This window comes from Zonotrichia albicollis, chromosome 12 (genome assembly GCF_047830755.1).
Source record: "Zonotrichia albicollis isolate bZonAlb1 chromosome 12, bZonAlb1.hap1, whole genome shotgun sequence".
NCBI classification, from domain to species: Eukaryota; Metazoa; Chordata; class Aves; order Passeriformes; family Passerellidae; genus Zonotrichia; species Zonotrichia albicollis.
In genome coordinates, this window is record NC_133830.1 from 13,291,490 (window position 1) to 13,309,018 (window position 17,529).

General features: G+C 37.9%; 1 protein-coding gene across 4 annotated transcripts in view; it reads right to left on the minus strand.

The window, feature by feature from the left end:
• CACNA2D3 (calcium voltage-gated channel auxiliary subunit alpha2delta 3) overlaps positions 1-17,529 on the minus strand; it is a 382,402-nt gene that overhangs the window by 249,069 nt on the left and 115,804 nt on the right. For 3 of the 4 annotated variants that reach the window (XR_012582234.1, XM_074549897.1, XM_074549896.1), the window contains exon 4: positions 12,949-13,008. Coding sequence is in view for 3 of the 4 variants with exons in the window: in XM_074549897.1 (XP_074405998.1) it covers positions 12,949-13,008 (60 nt within the window). In the remaining variant the exon portion in view is untranslated. Of the gene's footprint in view, positions 1-12,948; positions 13,009-14,500; positions 14,790-17,529 lie in introns of those variants that run through there. The other variant, XM_074549898.1, reaches the window with a different exon arrangement.

The window sequence follows — 17,529 nt, forward strand, 5'->3', positions numbered from 1 at the left end:
GAATTATTTGTAAGAAATATACAGCAAAGTATTTATCAAGGAATAACACTTAAAAAATTTCATTTATCTATGGGGTTAATTGTGGGCTGCTATATTAAGGAGTTCAGTGCAGAACTTAGATCAAAAATGAAAAAATATTTTAGAATTCAAGTGGTTTTATAGTACATGCTACACATTCTCTGAATTTCAATTAATCTTTAAGAGATTTCTCATTCTATAACCTGTAATAGATCCCAATGAATATAGGTCCCATAAAATCTGCAGAAAATTGCTATTCTAAGAGATGAAACAGAGTAGGGAAGGGGAGATGATATAGAAATTGAGTAATTTCTCATAACACTACCATTTTGTATTTCGCCTCCTTATTATGCCTTTTCATATTATTGACATTTGACATGGAAATTTAGGTCTTCCTAGGAGAAAAATAATAATTTGAGTTTTGGGGAGCTTCCTCCATAGATATTTGCATGTATGGGGATTTCAGTGAAAATGAGGGAAGTTTTCAAAAGGCAGTGTAGGATTTGCACTGTGCAAGGGCAGCAGGGCCACTGGGCTGGGCAGAAAGGTTTGGAAAGACCTCACAGCCTCCAAAACCTCCCACAGCTGTTCATAACCTCAGAGGGCCTCTGTCCAGACCATTTTACCTCATCACAGTTTCATACACCCTGTCAAAAAAATAAAAATAATCACAAATCCAACATAAGCCTCCACATGCCATAAAAATTGCACCAAATCTCCTCAGCTTGTTGCCAACCAGCTGGGCTTTGCCATCCCTATACCCAAAGCCTCCACGGTCCATTCCAACACAGCACATCCCCGCCTGCTCATCTCTGCTTTGCTGCAGGATTCTGGTTTGCACATGATGCTGAAAGCTCTTGAGCTGACTTTGTCAGCAGCAGCTTCACACAGCACAGAACATCCATGAAACCTTTCATTAATATCCCTGATTGGCACCTTTTGGATGCACAGCAATATTTCTCTGAACACATGCTCCTCATTTCAAAAAGCTAACTGGACACAGAATAAGATGTGAAATAGTTGGGGTTTTTTACATGTTAATTGAATAGCCTGAAAGCTTTAGCTAAACAGTTGATAGTTTAAATCTGAAATCTAAAATGCATTAAAAGTGATATTAAACAAAATTACTGTTATTTAAATGGGGTTTTTTTAATGAATCACAAACAAAACACTTATTTAAACTTGGTGTGCATGATTTTTCAAGGAAGAGACCATTGCTGTTTTCCCAAGCTTTTCCCATAGGCAAGTGCATCTTCCAGTCTTTTATTTCATGCACTTAATCATTGAACTTTGTTGAGCAAAACTCATGGTCTGATCTTAGGCAGGGTCTTTCACTAGGAGGTTTTTGTGGTATTTTTAAGGAGTACATCTCCCACAAAGCATAACCCACACAACCAGTGACAAAGATGTGCACATCACACATTATACTTAAGGCTGAATTGCAGAACTCTGAACAAAATTATTAAAGCACAAATACTAAACTATACATGCATTTAAATGTGCATATTTAATTTATCCTCTCAGCTATGGCCACATATCCATGTGGAGTGCAGCTCAGAGGGCTGCATTTCTAAGTCTGAAGGTTTTACACATCATAGATTTGTAGAATTTTGAAATCTTCAGGTTTTATATTAAAAAGACCTGAAAGTCATTAACTGTGGCCCTTGACATCAATCTATTGTGTGCTGTGCTGTCACCTATTATTCATGGAAAAATAATTGCTTTTGTTTTTCCAATTTTTTTTCATAATCTGAGTTTAAAAGTCACCAGTGACTATTTCACAAGGAGTAGCTTCCATCTATGCATTAATTAAACATGCAAGAGTATTTTTATGATTAAAAAACCCCATAGTCCACTGAGTCCAGGCAAATCCTGTATATTATGAATTGACAAACCACAACTGATGAAATGATGCATGAAAATAGAGACAGAGGCAAAATAACCTACTTGAACCCAGAAAATTTTCAGACAATAACCATTACCAGGTTTAATTAACTTTAACACAAAAGTGGGGGCTTCTTCTGTTTCAAGTTAATGAAGCTCAACACATGGACACTACAATTAGAGACAAAAGCATAAGTCTACAGCAAGTTATATTTCAAGATTGAAATAATGAGCTTGGTATTTTAATTTCACAGTCAGCAATTATGTGAGATCCAGAAACAAAGACACAATACATGCACTGGAAACGTTAAGGTACAAATGCATTTTCGCTCAATATCTTTCTTCTAAGCCAGAGGCAAAAAGTATTTTTTTTCCCTACAATAAGCAGTTTGTACAATACCCTGGAAATATTTCTACTATGATCATCTAAGATTTACTCACTTTCATACTACACAAGTCAGAAACGTGACCTCATCTAGAGCCCTGAACTGCTTAGTGACTCCTATCGTGCCTTTCTCATATATATTCATTAAATCTCTATCTGTAATACTGTTATTTCCATTTAAAATGATTGTTGTGTAGCAAAAAAAGCTGCTCTCCCACAAAAACGAATAAGCCTAGATCACTTCCACCCTTTTCAATAATTTGCCTATTCCTAAATACTAGGCTGGAAGAATATATGACCCTTAACTTAATCTCATCACCAAGCACCTCCAAAGAAAAAAAAAAGCACAAAAAGAGAAAAGATGGTCTGCCATTTATGTCTCCCATTTATAGTTTATTAAACCTAGAGATAATAGGAAAAAGGTGGAAAAAAGCAGAGAATGTCTGGGCTGTAGTATCAGATATCACTGCTTATTACTGGCTATCTGCCTAGTAATCATAAATCCATTGGGTAATATTCTCAAATCTTTTGCTTTTCAGGTAGGTGTGAGCCAAAAAGAAAAAAAGTTTAATTTTCTATGAAGAGCAGAAAACAGCAAGCACAGCACAACTGGGTACCAGGATGCATAAATATTCCTGATTATGAGCTCTTGCACATAAAGCAAACAGGAAGAGTTTGAAGTTAACAGTGTGTACATCATGCAAAAGGTATCTCTGTCCCAAAAGACAGATATCACATAGACTATGAATGAACTGCTCCAATAAATTATATTATTCCTCAGAGGGGAGAGGAGAGCAATGTTATAAACAGTGACTTCAGAAAAGTGAGAACAATAGGGCATTGAATTTTGTAAGAGTGAATTAAGGATCTTTTTTTTTTTCCTGGAGGAGAGCTCAGTATCATTGACCAATGAGCCTTATAAATAAAAGCATTAACTCCAGCTCTGCCTGTTCCCCTAAGCACCTCAGCATCTTGCACTTTCAACATTCTGTACCTGCATTTAGTTTCTGCTAGAAGCACAAGTACATACAGAATTAAATAGAGGTTTCAAGTAGATTTTTTAAAAATATACTTTCCAGGGAACTCAGAAAACACATGATCCTGGCAGAACACACATCTCAGACACAAAGCTTTGATGAGAGGCTGAGTGTGCCTTTGTAGAAGACTTACCAAATCAGACAACAACAATCCCTGTACATCACCTCCTCCCTGTGCTGTCGGATACGCACTGAACACCCACGGATACAGGAAAGCTCAGCCAGAACAGCGTTTTTCAAAACCAGTCTTGATAGGATCAAACTCCTCAGATCTCTCACTTGCCTTTGGCATCACTTAAACCATGGAAAGTCATTTTCTTAAAACATTCTCAGAGACCTTGACAGGAGTGGGAATGTAGGAGTAAGTGTGACTCCCAGTGTGAACTCTGCTATTACCAGTGCTGAGGGCAGGGCACAGGCACAGCGCTCAGAGTTCTGCTTCCCTTGTTGCAGCACAAAGCTAAAAGCTAATTAAAAAGCATTTTCTGAAGATGACAAGCTTTTTTTCTTTTTTCTTTTTTTCTGGGAGAGAGGGACGTCCAGTATTTTCAAGAGCACAAATCTGAGCAAAAGAAGACACAAAACTGCCTCCTATGAAGCAAATTTCAATGTCAAATTCCTGTTTGTTGTCGCCAACATGCCAAACATTAAGCACGGGCAACTCTAACTTCACACTGTATGTCATTTTTCTGGCTCTTTAGCTGCTTTCTTGGTTAGTTAGAATTGGAAACTGATAGGCCCATAAACATCTATGAGAGACACGTTATTAAACACATCATCTCTGTCTGCTCTCACAACGATAAGCCAAGTCCTCTAAGGTTTACAGCAATCTCAAGGAGTGCATGTTTTTCAATATCATTGTGATCTTTTTTCCTCATCTATGCAGCATTTCTCCCTCACTCCCAGCGCACACTTGTTGTGCCTGACTTCCCTGAAACCTGTTTTAAAACTTTATTTGAATGTTACCTACTCTTCTGTTCTCTCCAAAGGGTTTTTTTAAGTAGTTGAAAATAGTTTCTCCATTTCAGTCTCACTTCAGGCAAAGGTAATGGCTCTTAGAGAGACTTGCAAAAAGATTACTGTCAGTACTCTTGAAACACTTGAATATTAACACTTAACAGCTTTGCCTTTACACTTCATTTAGGTATTTCTCCTTCTCCAACCTTCTTCCCTGCACTTCAGAGTCTTCTGACACCTAACCTTTTTCTGCACTGTTTCTGCTTATTTCTGCATCCTCCACATCCTTCCTTTCACAAAACAAATTAATCTGTTTTGCCTACAGGTCCATCCCTGCCCAGGGCAAGGCTTGAGGTGGGATCATCTCTTCCCAAAGGCCAGGCTGAAATGCAGGAAAGCCTCCATCTGCTCAGACTGTGGCACAGCACAGTGCACACTGCTCTGACTGGGTGAGAAAGCAAAAATATTGCCTGAATCTATTCTGGTTTGGACAATCTGGGAAGAAACCCTGGGCATTTTGAAAATAAATTGTTTTGGAGCCTCAGGTAAAGTTCTTGCAAGTTGACCCTCACTCCCAGTTTGATATGAGAAATTTCACTCTAATTTTAAGGATTAAGTACTGTTATTGATTTTCTGCTGAATGGTCATTTCATACTGTCTCTCTCCTTTTTCTTTTTCTCCCTATTACCTGCTAGAAAATGAACTTATCTGTTTTCATGTGACTGGTTTCTTCTGGTACATCATTATCCCCTGATCTGAACAACACTTGTTCATTCCTCTGTTCTACTGGAATAAGTTAAAGAATTGCCTTGCAAAAACAATAAATGAAAGAATTGTGTTGCAAACAACAATTGTTTTATCACTATTCTAAATAGCATTTCAGTTTTGTTTATAAAACCCATGAGTTTGTGTGAATATGCAAAAATCTAAGCTGTTAGTTCTTTTAAACATGTCTCTAATACCTCCAAGATGCATACAAAGAGCATTAAAAACCCAACCTGAAGATTTTTAATGACTTGAGAATGGGAAAGCAAAAACTGTACAGGTACTGTCTGCATGCAAATACTTTCTGTTCATTTTGTTAGTGCTGTTAGATGAGACCTGCTGATCTTCCTAGTTTTGGAAAACACATTTCTCTTTTGCAGAATTGTGCCAGAGAGGAAAAGATCTGTGCTACTGTTCAAAGCTTTCCTCTGAACCAAGTAGAGACACTCAGGCTAGAGCCTCTGAGATCCAAAACAACTGCCCCATCCATCAGGCTTTTCTGAGCTGAGTGCCTCACTAACTCTTCTGTTGAATTGCTTCACATCATACAAATAATTTAATATTCACTAGAGAAGCAACTGGAACAGGTTGCTCATATCCTGAGAGCCCCACCTATGTGATTATGAGCTGCTCCAAAGCAGAAGTTTCTCTTGCTCAGGAAAACCTTTGGGGTGTCTCAATGTTTAATCAGAGAACTTGAAATTTTGAAAACACTCATGGGATGATAAAGTTATTTCCTTCTCATTGCTGGTAGCAAGCAAACGTAACAAAAGACCACATAAATATAAAAGGTAAAATCTCAGGAAAACAGCGTTATCAGCCAGTCATGCAGTTCTTTGTCAACTCCAGGTTTGAGGTTTCAGTAATTTTTTACAGCAGGTATCAGGAGGAAAAAGCACTGAGTCCATATTTGATGGGTAGAGCTGAATTTATGGAGTGTTCTTCAGTGCACACCTCACACACTTCAGATAGAGACTGCAGGTCTGGAGAGGCTGGCAAGGGTAAACCCAGAAAGGTCTGGCAAGAGTAAACCCTTTTGGCTGAAGGGTGCCAAGAGGACAAATCCTGTAGGTGGAGTGAGAAGAACCAACCTCCAGAAACCTGTGCCAGACTTCCTCAGAAGCAGAGAAGATTATTTGCAGTAACAAAGTCAGCCCAGAGCTGCCAGTTCCTCTGCTGTCAAGCCCTGAGTATACAGGACAGCTATTGAACCAGGCAGGCAGAGAATTTCTGCTCTTTCTGGATGGGCCCCTTGTATACTGCAGAACCACATCAGAATTACAAAATTGCTGAAAAATCACCTCTCCTGCATCTCTGCTTCTGTGACAGAGAGGTAAACTCTGCTCTTCTGTGCTCAAAGTCACTCCTTGTCAACAGAAGTTATCAACAAACTTAAAAAATCACTCACAACAAAAATAAAATCACTCTAGTTATTTACATTTGATTTTTGTTTGTAGGAAGAGAACACACAGTTCTTAGCAAGATAAATATGTGGGAGGAAGGAAAGTAATAGAAATTATCCACTGATCATTATTGTTTTCAAACATCCAAAATATTCCCACAGTGCTCAAAAATCCCCAAACTAAAAAACTCCAAAGCGCAAAAAATTATTAATTAAGTTATTTATTGTTAGGAGATGAGCTAAAATATTGCTAGTCTGGCTTCACAGAACCTGGTATCTCTTTTACTCTTCACTTGCCACAGAGTCAGAAAACATAAAAGCTCTGAAATTAAAATAACCAAAAAGGTGCATGGCCTCTCTTTCTCTGTACTCCCTTTCTGATGCTTAATCCTTGCCATGCATGCAGAGTGAAAGCCAAGTGGAAGCCTTCTTCTGAAGATTACTTTGTGCATTAATTCTGCTGCATTTTAAAAATTTTTTTAATTTTTTTTTCCCAATAGTTTCACAGCCATTTCAGTTTTCCTCTTGGCAACCTCAACAAATAAATAGGAAAGAGCAGACAAGCTAAAATGCTCTCCACTGAAAGGGCTAAAAATCTGAAAATCAATTTGTTGCAGTATTAGAGCAGTTGGGAAGTCCTTAATTTGAGCTTACAGAAATCAATAAGAATAATACAAAACTAAGAACTGCAAAAGGAACCTTTTATCTCTTTCAGGAAAAAAAAACTGAAGTATTTTATGAAAGAAAAAAATACCAAAGGAAAAACTAACACCAAATAAAAACTGTAAGAGATGCTTTTATGATTTAAATGGGGCTTGCTGAGTCTTATAGTTCATTAGTCACTAAGCACTCACATTTCTGTGCACTTTTTCCTTCCTTTTAACCTTTAAACTGCACTGCAATTCTTAAGAGTTTGGGCCTTTGGTGATGCAGTCATTTTTTAAGGACATTCTGAATTCTGTGCTTACTGCCTTTCCTTATCTCACTTATATTTTGATCAGTATGGAAAAATCCAAACTATTCAGAATAAGTACCACACCTGCGCAGGGTCTGGCAGCATTTTGCATCCTAGCTGTGTCCAAACTGTGCCTCCAGCTGGGTGGACAAACCAGAGAGAGCCTGAGGCTCAGAGTGAGATGGAGATGAACCCTTGAGAGCAGACCCTGGCTGAGGCACCTGGGGACAGAGCTCCACATTTTACAGATGAATAACCTGGAGTGCTCTGCAGCTCCTTGTGCACAAGTTTACAGCCTCAGTTTCCAGCTCAGATTTGTGTGAGCTCCCAGGGATCCCTTCCTCCTCTTGCCTTACTGGGAGCTCCAGCTGAGTGTCCACATCCCACCCAAACAGAGCTGAGCACCTGGGCCTGCAGAGCGTTTCAAAGTCTAAAAAGGAATTTAGGCTGTTTCCAGGCTTGGAGTTTAAACAGGCTGAATTCTGATGTAGAAAATACGCAGCTTGAATAAATAATGCATGAAGCGTGCCAGACTTCAGATGTGGCACTGCTATTTTAAATGCACTTTTCAAAAAGTCATTTCAATTGCTGGTTACAAGTGCTTGAAGTCCAACAGGCTTCCCTTTCCCATTGTGCATGTCCAGGACCCTTCAAGAGCTGAATTCAGACTAGTGGAAATTATTCTAACACCAAGAAATATTAATAGACTGTAAATTTACTTATCATGTGCTTCATGCAATATTAGTGAGATTATAAATGCACAAACAGACTTGTCTGAAGTACTAACATAAAAGTAATGCATGTGTTATAACAGGAGTTTCAAAAGACTATGTGGAATGGCTGTTCTCTATTATTTTTTTTCCTTGTATTTTTCAGTACCTGATATCAATGTCATTATCATCTGTTTGTTTAAATGCTGATTAAATCCCTAAACATTTAATAATCCATCTTTGTAAATTTTTGCCTGGCATCATTATACTAAATGAACATTTAGGTAAGATTTTTTTAAAGTAGCATCAATTTAGGTTATGATTTTATATCTATATATTTTATTTTATTTAGGCTTTGTATTTAACAGTTAAATTGCAAATTTAGAAAAAGTCAGGCAGCTCTCCTTAAACAATAAACTATTGAGTAATATTAACAGTTGGAGGATTAGACCCAGAAGTGTAAATCACACAAACTGGACTAATTGTGTTCCTCAGCCCTCCTTTACTACTTGTGCTTTCTCCTAAACATCTCAAGTCTTTATTTTTTTATAAAAAAGTGCATTGTTCACATGTGTAAACCACTGGAAACCCCTTAGCTCTCCATCTGCTGATTTCACAAGTCTTTTAATGTAGCCAACACACACAGTCTGAAAGTAAGGATGTGATTTTTCAAGGACATGAAATGCAATTTGGGGTTAACAGACAGCAAAATCTGGCAGACAGGTATCTGACTCTGGTATAGTTTTGCAAACCTTTTCCTTAAGGCTCAGCCATATGTTATAGATCTTAGAAAAATGAATAATGAAAAACAGCCTTACACCAGTATTCCTTTTTTATCCCACTAAATTAACTTTAAGAGTATTCTTAAAAGAAACGAATCCTTTCCTAAAAACTATTTGATTAATCCTCTTCTAGTCTTCAGGCATAAAACTGAAATAAGGTCAAACCACCTTAACACATTGTCACTTGAATCTCTGCTGTCTTATGCAGGAAGGAAAACTACAACAATCAGAAACATAAAATCTGGTAATTCCGGTGCATCAACTGTGCACACAGCTTTGATTCCAGCCGAAAGAAATAACCTTGCTTTTTTATCACCACATCACACACATGCAGAGAAAACTCGGCAGGAATGTAAAGTAAATGAACTAATGAACTTAATTAACACACAGAAAATAAAAGAACTACCCTGCAGATGTGTGTTTGTAGTGAAATCAGTCAGCAAATGAACAAGTAGTCATGACAAAATTTTATATTACTTCTTCCAGTCACTGGGGTCAGAAGTACAAAAACTGGGTAGGCGCTAAGTTATTACAAAACTTTCTTCTAAAATTGTAAGAAACAAAGCACAAGTTATTATTGCTGCTGCACGGAGTAAAGCCCAGCACCAGCCCCACTGCTGGGCACCCCCTCCTGAGATTTGGGAGCCCAAAAAAGCCCAGCCCTGCCAGAGGGGTCCTGCCCTGGCTCTGTGCAGGTCTGTGTGCGCAGGGCTCAGTCCAGGTGACACAGGTGACACAGTGAGCAACAAATTCTTCCCTGCGTGGCAGCTCCAGGGAAGAGTTTTCCACTTCAGAGCCTCTTCCAGGGGTCTGCACACCAAACCCCTCAGTGTTTCTGTGAACCACAACAACACAGTTCACAGCTTAGGAAACACCCCCAAGCACAGAGGTGGTGAAAGATCAAGAGGCCAAATTTCAGTTACCAATAATTATAAATAATTTTAATTTATTTTATTTAATACATCATCTCCTACCATAAGATGGTAATCTCTTTAATATCGTTCTCCAGATTCTTTTCTCTGGCAAACAGCTAAGCCAAGAAAACTAAAGGATGATTGTAGAACTACTTCAAAACCTGCAACAGCCAATACTCTGTCCCCTTTGTGGATATCTGAAAATAGCAGTTGACCTCTATGCTGGGGGTTTTTCCATTATGTTCAAGTGACAAAATCAGGGAAATGGCTTAATTTTAAACAAAGGTGAGCACAGAGACATTCCCATGTAAAGGAAGCAATTCTTTGCACCTGTGAATATATTGTGACAGGGCAACCTGCTGCAGTAATACAAATGGTAACTTATTTTACATCCCCAAATGCATTAGGCATGACTAAAGAAATTCCACTTATAATCTTAGAAAGAATATTTAATAACACGGAATGACTTGCACCCTTATCCACGAGGTAAGAAAACCCAGGACTGAGACTCAAATATAAGTAGCATTTAGAAGGTTATTTCCTTATAACCTCACATCCCTAATAGGAAAAAAAAGAATCTCCCAAACCCCAAATATTGCAAGGTAAATCTTTAAGGTCTGCTCTCACTGATTCATAGTTTGGCCATTACTCAAACGTGCAGTGTATAATAATGCTGATGAGTTAAACATCACATCACCCATTTTGATTTATTTCTTTCAATTGTCTGGGAATTTTATTTATGTTTATAACTACAAGGTCAGTGGTGCCAATAGATTCAATCCAGGGATAGATAGTTGAGTGCTTAGACCATTACACAGAATTACAGTTTATTGATTAGAATACTTATGGAATAACTAAGGACAAAACTAATAATGTTACTAAGAAAAATGCCCAGAAGGGATCAGGTTTAGTCCAACCAAGTAATACAGTTTCAGCATTGCTGAAGAGAATACCAGCAGTCTAAAAGGTGAACTCTTACAGTTATTATTTTCTTTAACTTGGTGCTCTTCTACAGTCAATAAAAATATTAATATTATTTTATTTCTCCCTTCTATCATTTTTATGTACTAAAATAATATTATCTATGCTGTCCTCGAGACACAGAAGACCAAATCCACCACAGTGTTTCTGTGAACCATAACAAGGCAGTTCACATCTTACAAAACACACTCTCAAGCACAGAACTAGTAAAAGATCAGGAGGTCAAATTTCAGTTAACAATAATTATAAATTATTTGATTTTTTTTTTTAAGCAGAGCATCTCCTAGCAGAAGATGTTACCCACTTTATTGTCATTCTCCTAAGCAAGAAAACCACTTTCTTTATTTGCTTTCTGATTTTCCTGAGTATCTGTGCACAAAGAGCACAGGCTGATGCTGTATCACATATCACTAATTCAAAGCATTTAATCCTGTCTTCCACACGTCGGCCAAAGCAATACAAATGCCAAGAAATTCCTCTTTGATAGCAGAATTGTATACACTGTACATTTTATAAGCCTCCTGTCCCCTTCCACTTGAATGTACACTATCAAATCATCCTGGCCATTACTTTCTATTGAGCAGATGGTATTATGAGATTTTTGATAAAGAACAACAATCACCCAGGAAGGGTTGCAAAGGGGTCGCTGAAACCAAGATTAACAATTGATTAGCTTTAATGGACCGTGACAGTAATAAACAACAGAGCTCCACACAAAGATTTGATTGTCCTGTTAATGCTGCTGACACAAATGGCTTTTAACTGGCTTCCTCAAAGTGTTAATATCGCCAGAGCCGGCAAATGAAGGACTTTGTCAAAGTGAGAACTGTCCTGCAGGGGAGGAGCATTTACTGCAGCCCTCTGAAACATCTTCTATCAAGTGTGTTTCTGATTTATTCAGACAATGGCTCCTATTTCTCCAAGGCTTAAAGTTCAACAGAATGAAACGCAGCACACCTCTGCAAGGCTGGGGTACAATAGAACTCTAAAGCATTTGAATAGAAAACTCAGCACTCCTCGAATATACAACAATAATGTGAATGATCATTTTCAGCGGGCTCATTTTATCCTTACTCCAGCCTGGGCTGACAGATCTCAGTATCACAGCCTTCTAAACTCAATTTTTTTATGCTTGTTTCTGATAAGATGACTCTATTTTTTCTTCCTTTCTGCACAGAAATCAGTAATTTGCATCATTTTCTCATTAAAATAAAGTGGTTTGTGATTACTGGAAATAACCATGGCAAAATCTGAAAAGAAAACCTAAAAGATCAGTTTATTTCTTAGATATACATATGGGAAAATGCCTGTGGAAAAAGTCTGTTTCCTTTTATTCTTTAAGCTCAAAATGTAAATAGACTTATGGCAAATATTCAGAGAAGGTTTTAAAATTAAAACAAGGGAGAGACAAAGACAAAACTCCACCTAACATTCAAAAAAAAGCGTTCATTCCAGAAACCATGGATCTAGGTATTCAATTGAAGGTAAGGAGGTATTTACTCACCTAAGCATTGAATAAGACTTTCTGTTAAACTTTTAATGTCAGGTTAAATTACTCAGTTTCTAAAACCAACTTTTTTTTTTTTAATTATGTGTCTTAATTATATGTCTTATTCAGGAAAAGGCTTTTGTTTTAACCATTTTTAGCTGCGAGCTGCCATGGTGCTGCTCCCTCCTGTGTCATTCCTAAAGGGAGCACACGGCAGTGGTGCAGCTCCAAGGGCTTCTAGGAGAGAGAAAAGGCAATTCTGCTCCAGATCCCAGCACAAACCACTGGCACAAACCAAGGTCATGCTAATCCCATCCCTGTGGGTCCCTCCCCATCTGCAAACTCGGCTCTCAGCAGAGCAGCTCCTCACCAGCACACAGCAGCGACACAACACGAGGCTAATTGCTGGGTTTAAAATGTGATCTCCACAGATATGCAAGGGAATTTAAATGAAATCTCTGAAAGAGTAAAAGCCACCTGCTTGGCGTCCCAACACACCAGCACTAAGTACATAACCTGTCAAAATACTGAGCCAGCCTTCATTAATTCCATTTTCTGTGATCAGCATCCTTCTATTACTCACATGATTGGCTTTCTTCAAGCAAGCTGTTGTATAAACCCTTAGTTATACTCTGATGATAAACATTCAAGAAAATAATTATTTCCTACCTGTAAGTCAGCATCAAATTCATGTTTCAGGTAAGCATCTTCTGCAGCTTCAACGAGACGCTGGGAAAAAAAAGTGTGTTTTTGAAATAATGGAAAACAAATTTACAACCCAGTATAAAAATAGAGATTGTTTAAGCATTTTGTGCAATTTATCTGCTCTCTTACTTCACTGAATAGAAATAAACGATTTAGATTTTAAAAAAGAAATAAAAGACCAAGTTTTTTAAACCCTCAGTACCCATTGATGGTGGTACAAAGCTCTAAAGACAGCTCACTTATTAATAAATACAGAAATAAAAAAGTCTCTTTTTTCACCAGTGCTCAGCTTTCTCTATCTCCCATTCTGAAATAAAGTTGATTTCACATGGACTTTATTTTGCACCTAGGAGCACTTTTCAAATCTTCCCTAACAGCAAATAGGAGGAATTCCCCAATAATGCACTTGATTTCAAGAAACTGACATAAAAATTAATTTCTAAATTACACATCAACTATAAATGATAAGAAAAATATAGACTAGTTTTGTTTACCAAGCAGGCTGAAATACTACCTTAACGTGGTACATTATCACAAGATTTTTCTGCAATTACAGAAGTAACATTTACTGAATGGCAGCATTTCAGTAGGATTTTTGCCCTCTTAACAATATCCAGAATTCCTTGTAGTAGTTATTTCCCTCACCATTGCCATCTGACAGGAAAAAACCACCGTTGCACCAAAACACAGCTACCTGAACCATTTAATTCATAAAGGGGTTTGCTGCAGAGATTCTATTGGGAGCTGACATTATACCCTTTCTAAGGTTTTACTCAGCATTCTTTATACTTCAGAGTATTTTACCCATGGAAAAAACTCCTAATTTTCATTTAATCTACCTGAACATTCATATATGTGCAAGCCAAAATCAAACAAAGAATACTCAGCGTCTTTTATTTTCTTTGCTCTATCAGACACTGGTACACATGGATGTTTTCACATATTTTACATCACAAAGCGAGGTCCAGACTCTCATTAACAATACGCGGAGTGGGCAGCCATGCACACATTTTTTTTTCTCCCTTTTCATAACAGTTTGCACATTTATCAACTCTTTGGATATAAATCAAAATGAAATCAGAATTCATATTGATTGCTATACAGTTTGAGCTATAATGGAAACTGAACCAAGAAAAATATTTCTGGTTGCCAATGCAGAACAAATGGTTGAGCAGAACGCTGACAGTTTGAGCAGAGCGCCGGTGGCTGCAGGGAGGGTTTGTACTCGCCGGGTCTGCAGAGCAGCAGCGAGTCCCAGCCTTGCTCTGCTGCTCCATCCCATCTCCCCCTGATCCCTCCCATCCCATCTCCCCCGATGCATCCCATTCCCATCCCATCTCCCCCCTGCCCATCCCCAGCTACTCCATCCCATCTCTCCCGTTTCATCCCATCCCCATCCCATCTCCCCTCTGTGCCATCCCATCCCCAGCTGCCCCATCCCACCTCCAGCTGCCCATCCCATCTCCCCCCTGGCTCCATCCCCATTCCCAGTTGTCCCATCCCATCTCCCACTCACCCACAACCAGCACCAGCTCCAAAACCCCGGGGTCTCTGCCAGGCTCCTGCCCCTTCCCTGCACACGCCGTGGGGAGGCTCTCCAGACTTTTCTTTGGTGCAGAACCACAATCTCAAACATACAATTAAAAGCTGGAAATAGTCCTGGTGCCTCAGCTGATAGAGAGAAGCAAAGGTCACCTTCCCAGAGCCCTGTGCTGGGAGTAGCTCCCTGACATTTGGCTGGTTCCAGCTTTAAACATCCCATCCCATGGAAACCCAGCTGGTCACAGCAAACCCATCTGACCCAAACTGGAACTGAGCTGGGTCCAACACTGAGCAAATCAAACCAGAACTGGACTGGCAAAATATCTGAGCTCACCTTCCTACGTACAGGGGTGAAAGAACCCAAAAATAACAATGCATCCCAACCTGCTGCAGGAGGGGTATCTGAGGGAAAACATTTCAAATGGAACTGTGAATATCTGTGTTGTTGTTCCCACTACTCCTGCACTATCTCAATAGTACCAAGAACGGACCTTGCAATGTGAAACATTAATGAACGTTCATTTGAGCCCCAAATCTTTGTCTTTAGAATCTAAAAAGGGAAATAACACAAATTTTCTCCTCTGAAGGGGAAGCCTTATAGCAGCTGAAATAAACCCGTACACATTTGAACATTCTCAGAAGCCCAACTTTAATCAGCGTGCTAGTGTCCTGCTGAAAGGATTTTACAAATACAGCCCTCATTTTTCAAACATGAAAAAAGCCTTTTATGTAAAATAACTACTCTAATTCAATGCATTACCTTTATTTTCCTTTATAATAAAGGCATAGGTGTATTACTACTCTGAGCTCACCTGATACAAAAGTTCATGACTGATGAGCTTGAGAGCAAAAACGTGAAAGGATCAAAAAAATTCTTCATACAGAAAAGAATACATGGAGAAGGAAATGATGTTTTTCTTTTTGTGCTGAAATACTTACTTAATCATCAAAAGAAAAATTATTATAGCATTTCATGAGATACCAGTGATATTAGATATCAGTACCTAGCGGGCTAGAAAAATAATTCATGGCTTCTTATATAGTTTGTATTGATCCCAATGTGTTTCAATTACATTTTTGCCTCAGTGAAATAAATTTAAACTAAGATTTATCCCCACATATAAGAAATAACTAGAGCAGCATAAGATGGGCAATAGTAGAAACATCTGGTAACAAGAGCAGCTCAGAAATGAAAAGTACTGCATTTTATTTTATTGAATTATTCATTAAGATTTCAGTTGTTACTTTTTTTTTTTTTAATGTACATTTCAGCAACATTCTCTACAAGAAACTCAATGACAAAGAAGTAAAGTGTCTACTGGCAGGAATTTTTCCTTGAAGCTGTAGAAGCAAATACATAAGCACATTTTGTACTTTGCCCTCACAAAACCAAATAAAAAAATTAAACTTTTGGTACATGAAATGAAAAAAATACAAGCACGTGCTGCACTTTCTATGTGCCAGTCCTTAACCACAGTTTGCTTAAAGTATCTCAACACCATTATGAAGGAAAGCCAATAATAAGTCCAACTCCACAAAATGACATATTGGTGGATATACACAAATTATATCGGAATGAAGAAATTGAATGCAAATGTTTCATGGGGTTTTGTTGTATTTTGGGGGGGGAATTGGTTGGATTTTTTTTTTTTTAAGAGGTCCCCAAAGGGTTGAAGCACAATGGAAGAAATTCCTTAACACTCTGCAGGCAAAAACATAAAAACCACATGTAATACTGCAACTTTTTTATACGGAGGCAAAAGATCCCTTTTAAAATATTTTAATGACTGAGCAGTTATCTACAAATGAGTCTCAACATTAGCATGATTAACAATTTTAGCTTAATAGTTTATAATGACACTCTAAATAGAAATGCCAATATATTTTCATTTGAGCAACCATGCTCTCAACTCCTTGCTGGAGCAAGTAAATGCTTCCCAAGCTGTGGTTATCCTGCAGGGAATTGTGAGTTATCTGCATGCACTTACATGGAATGAATTATGAGCACAGTGTGAGAACTGGTACACTCACACCATTCAGGGGTGTTTTCAGAAGAATTTAGCCCTAAATGTGGAAAAGTGTCTGTGTGCACATAAACAGGCAGGTCAAGGGCAGCACACAATCTTTTGATAAAGAAATTATAATGTTCTAAGGCACACCTCAATTGAGGCTCTCTCAGTTAAGGAACTAATCCTTAGAATTTTCCCAACACACATAAGCATGACAAAGATGAAATGCCTGACCCAGAATATCACAATGCAACATGCATAAAAACAGGGAATGAAGCAGGAGATGAACAAATAACACAATCACAAAAAACCTCAAAATGGTCACCAAAACATAAGCTCTATGTTTTGTATATTCAGTGGTACTAATGTTATAAATTACACAGAAAAAGTTGAGAGATGAAAAATAAATGGTTTTTACCTCACAGTAACTTTTCAAAAATAAGTCACTGAACTATCTCTCAAGTTACCTAACAAGGTAATTTTCTAGACAAATGATATTATAATTTCAGTGAACTAATATTCCCAAATAAATTCTTTCAAGTTTGGTTGCTATAGATAGAGCAAAGGAAAGGTGAAACAGAATGGATGAAGAAGAATTCAACAAAAAATAAGGGAGAAAAGGAACAGAAATGGAGAGGAGAGGTGAAAATAAAAGCTGAAAATAACAATTTCAAGAAAAAAAACATCAGCCAAACATCCAGAGGGTAGGGTAGTTATTTTAGCTTCTGAGATATTTTCTCTTTTCATGTACTTTTTAAGGGCTGCAGATTACTTCTCAATGATTTTCCTTCATTAGAATCCCATTTTGAAGTTAGATTAAATAAATTCATAAGCATAACCAAATTTGAAACAGTTTCTGAACTCCTGAACTGTGGAGGGTTACTAATCTTTATCCATGAATGCTGACAGAAGTTATGCCCTTCTCTCTTTTCAACTATGAAATCTTTTTAAAAATTGTGTTTCATTGTTTCCTTTCGGTTTTTCTATGATGAAC